This window comes from Prionailurus bengalensis, chromosome A2 (genome assembly GCF_016509475.1).
Source record: "Prionailurus bengalensis isolate Pbe53 chromosome A2, Fcat_Pben_1.1_paternal_pri, whole genome shotgun sequence".
NCBI lineage: Eukaryota > Metazoa > Chordata > Mammalia > Carnivora > Felidae > Prionailurus > Prionailurus bengalensis.
In genome coordinates, this window is record NC_057348.1 from 1628902 (window position 1) to 1631373 (window position 2472).

Sequence of the window (2472 nt, forward strand, 5' to 3'; positions counted from 1 at the left end):
CGGCGAGCTCAGAGCGCTGAAGTCGGGGCCGCAATCTTCTCCTCTCCGGCCACGCGGATTATTCTCGCCGAGGGCTTTGCCATTTTTTTTTCCTGCCTTCTTTTGGAGACGATTTCGCTGCCTTCCGAAGGTCTTGAACGAGCGCTCGGGCTCCGTGGGAAGGTTTTGGGCTTTCCGGCCTCGGATTTTGCATTTTCTCCCTTGGGACTGTCGTGGGGCTGTTTTCCACTGTGGATTATAACTGCAACATGACGCTGGAAGAGCTCGTGGCATGCGACAACGCGGCGCAGAAGTAAGTAGCAGGCTGAGGTCAGCCGGGCCGGCCGGGGACCGGAGCGACCTGTGGCCGGCCGGGCGCTGACCCTCCTCTCTCTGACCCCAAGGATGCAGACCGTGAGCGCCGCGGTGGAGGAGCTGCTGGTGGCCGCGCAGCGCCAGGACCGCCTCACCGTGGGGGTGTACGAGTCAGCCAAGTTGATGAATGTGTGAGTCACACCCCGTCCCCGGACTGGGCGCGGGTGGGGACCCCCTCCGCTCTGCATGCTCTCTGTTGCACCCCCCTTCCGCACGTGGCTAGGATTTCCCCCAAGCGTCCCCACTGTGGATTGAGGGTCTCTGTGCTTTCTTTGAGCACAGGTGGGGGGGGGGGGAGCCGAGGTTGCAGTATCCTGACGCTGCATCGTTTGCAAGCGCCCACCGCCGTATTCGCTGGTGCCTTACCCCCCCGCCCCACCCCAGGCATCTAGAACCGTGCGTCCTCTCCCCACCCCTGCAGCTGCATGCAGACGCGATCCCTGGCGCGCCTTCGGTTTCTCTTCGCTTTTCCAAACTCCCCCGTGCACAGTGGCGTCTCCTCAGCCCCCGGCTGATCCGTCCCCTCCTTCTGGCCCCCTTAGGGACCCTGACAGCGTGGTCCTGTGCCTTCTGGCCATCGATGAGGAGGAGGAGGATGACATCGCCCTGCAGATACACTTCACGCTCATCCAGTCCTTTTGCTGTGACAACGACATCAATATCGTCCGGGTGTCAGGCATGCAGCGCCTGGCGCAGCTGCTGGGCGAGCCCGCGGAGACCCAGGGCACCAACGAGGCCCGAGACCTGCACTGCCTCCTGGTCACGGTGAGTTGGGCCTGGACCTGCCCCACCCTTCTCCGGGCACCTGCGCCTGTGTTTGTCAACAAAGTTGAGCTGGTGCATCTCGGACCAGCTCAGCACTCAGCCACGATAGGCATGTCCCGTGGGCAGCCTGGCGGGGCCTCCTTCCCCGGGGAGCTATTTTGAGCTGGCCTGTTTTCCCCAGAGGGGCCCTGAGAGAGGGAGGCTCCCTGCCCACTCCTGGGGCTCCCACTGAACCCCATTTTTCCCCCTTGTCACAGAATCCTCACACAGATGCCTGGAAAAGCCACGGCCTGGTCGAGGTAGCCAGTTACTGCGAAGAGAGCCGAGGAAACAACCAGTGGGTCCCCTACATCTCCCTCCAGGAGCGTTGAGACCCTTCCCGGCATCAGAAGCTGCTGAGTTGCTGCCAAAAAAAAAAATAAAATAAATATTTGACCCCTCCCCCCCAGAACAACCCCCCAGAACAACCCATCCTGTGAGACCGCGGGGGCAGAATCAATGGAGAAGAGGGGAGTGCGTGGCCACCCCCAGGGCGGTGAGCCTGGAGCAGCGCCAGCTGTGGCCACCGTGACAGGAGAAGAGGGGGACCGGGCCAGCAGGAGAGGGGAACCGGAGCCCAGGCTTTGTGACGGAGCAGCTGGAGCGGGGGAGCTGTGGCCTCGCCCGCGCTGGAGGGCTCGGACCACACGCTCTGGGGCGGACTGAGACCGGCGCTGACGTCTGCGTGGGACTCGGGCGACCGAGGGTCTGCACCCTTGCCAGGACTGGACTTGGGGACTTGGGAGCTGGCGCTGACGTTGCTCTGTACCCATGAAGTCCCCCGTTTGCAAACGTAATAGACAATCTATTTTGTTACTTGCACCACTGAGAGAGAAGGGAAGCTTACAGATACATATATTTTTACTTCTACGATGACCTTGTAATAAATTTCTAAAGCTTCCGCGTTTCTTGTGTATTTGCCACTTCCGAGAGGGCTGGGGACCTCTGCCCCCCGCCGGGCACCCAAGCCCCCTCCCGCAGGCTCACCAGGAAGTGTTGCTCAGTCCCTGTTAGCAGCTCCAGGCTCCTTTGCAAAAACAGTGCCCCTTCTCTCTGCAGCCGGCGCCAACCAAGCCCAACAAACCTTTGCCTCTTTTTTTTAATCCTCCCTCCTCCTGCCCCATAGCAATTAAAAGACCGGTTTATTACGAAACCTGGCCGCTGTGCCACTGCTGTTACTGGCCCTGCTGGAGCCGACCCCACGCTCAGGGCATACGTAGACGCACCCCTGGGGGGCTGGTTGCAGCCCCTGCCTGCCCCCACGCCGCCACCAACCCGAGGTCCAGAGAGGTCAAGGGGGCACCTGGACCACGG

General features: G+C 61.6%; 1 protein-coding gene across 1 annotated transcript; it reads left to right on the top strand.

The window, feature by feature from the left end:
* Positions 1-2059, top strand: GADD45B (growth arrest and DNA damage inducible beta). Its single transcript, XM_043586070.1, has 4 exons — positions 1-292; positions 384-485; positions 897-1119; positions 1377-2059. Exons 1-4 carry the CDS (start codon positions 249-251, stop codon positions 1488-1490), a joined length of 483 nt encoding a protein of 160 aa, XP_043442005.1. The 5' UTR covers positions 1-248; the 3' UTR covers positions 1491-2059.
* The last annotated feature ends 413 nt before the right edge of the window (positions 2060-2472 follow it).

What these genes read in the sequence shown, in the direction of transcription:
- GADD45B (XM_043586070.1), top strand. Translation starts at nt 249, where the DNA reads ATGACGCTGGAAGAGCTCGTGGCATGCGACAACGCGGCGCAGAA. An exon ending in TGCGACAACGCGGCGCAGAA is followed by an intron (nt 293 to 383) that starts GTAAGTAGCAGG and finishes TCTGACCCCAAG; the next exon opens with GATGCAGACCGTGAGCGCCG. An exon ending in TCAGCCAAGTTGATGAATGT is followed by an intron (nt 486 to 896) that starts GTGAGTCACACC and finishes TGGCCCCCTTAG; the next exon opens with GGACCCTGACAGCGTGGTCC.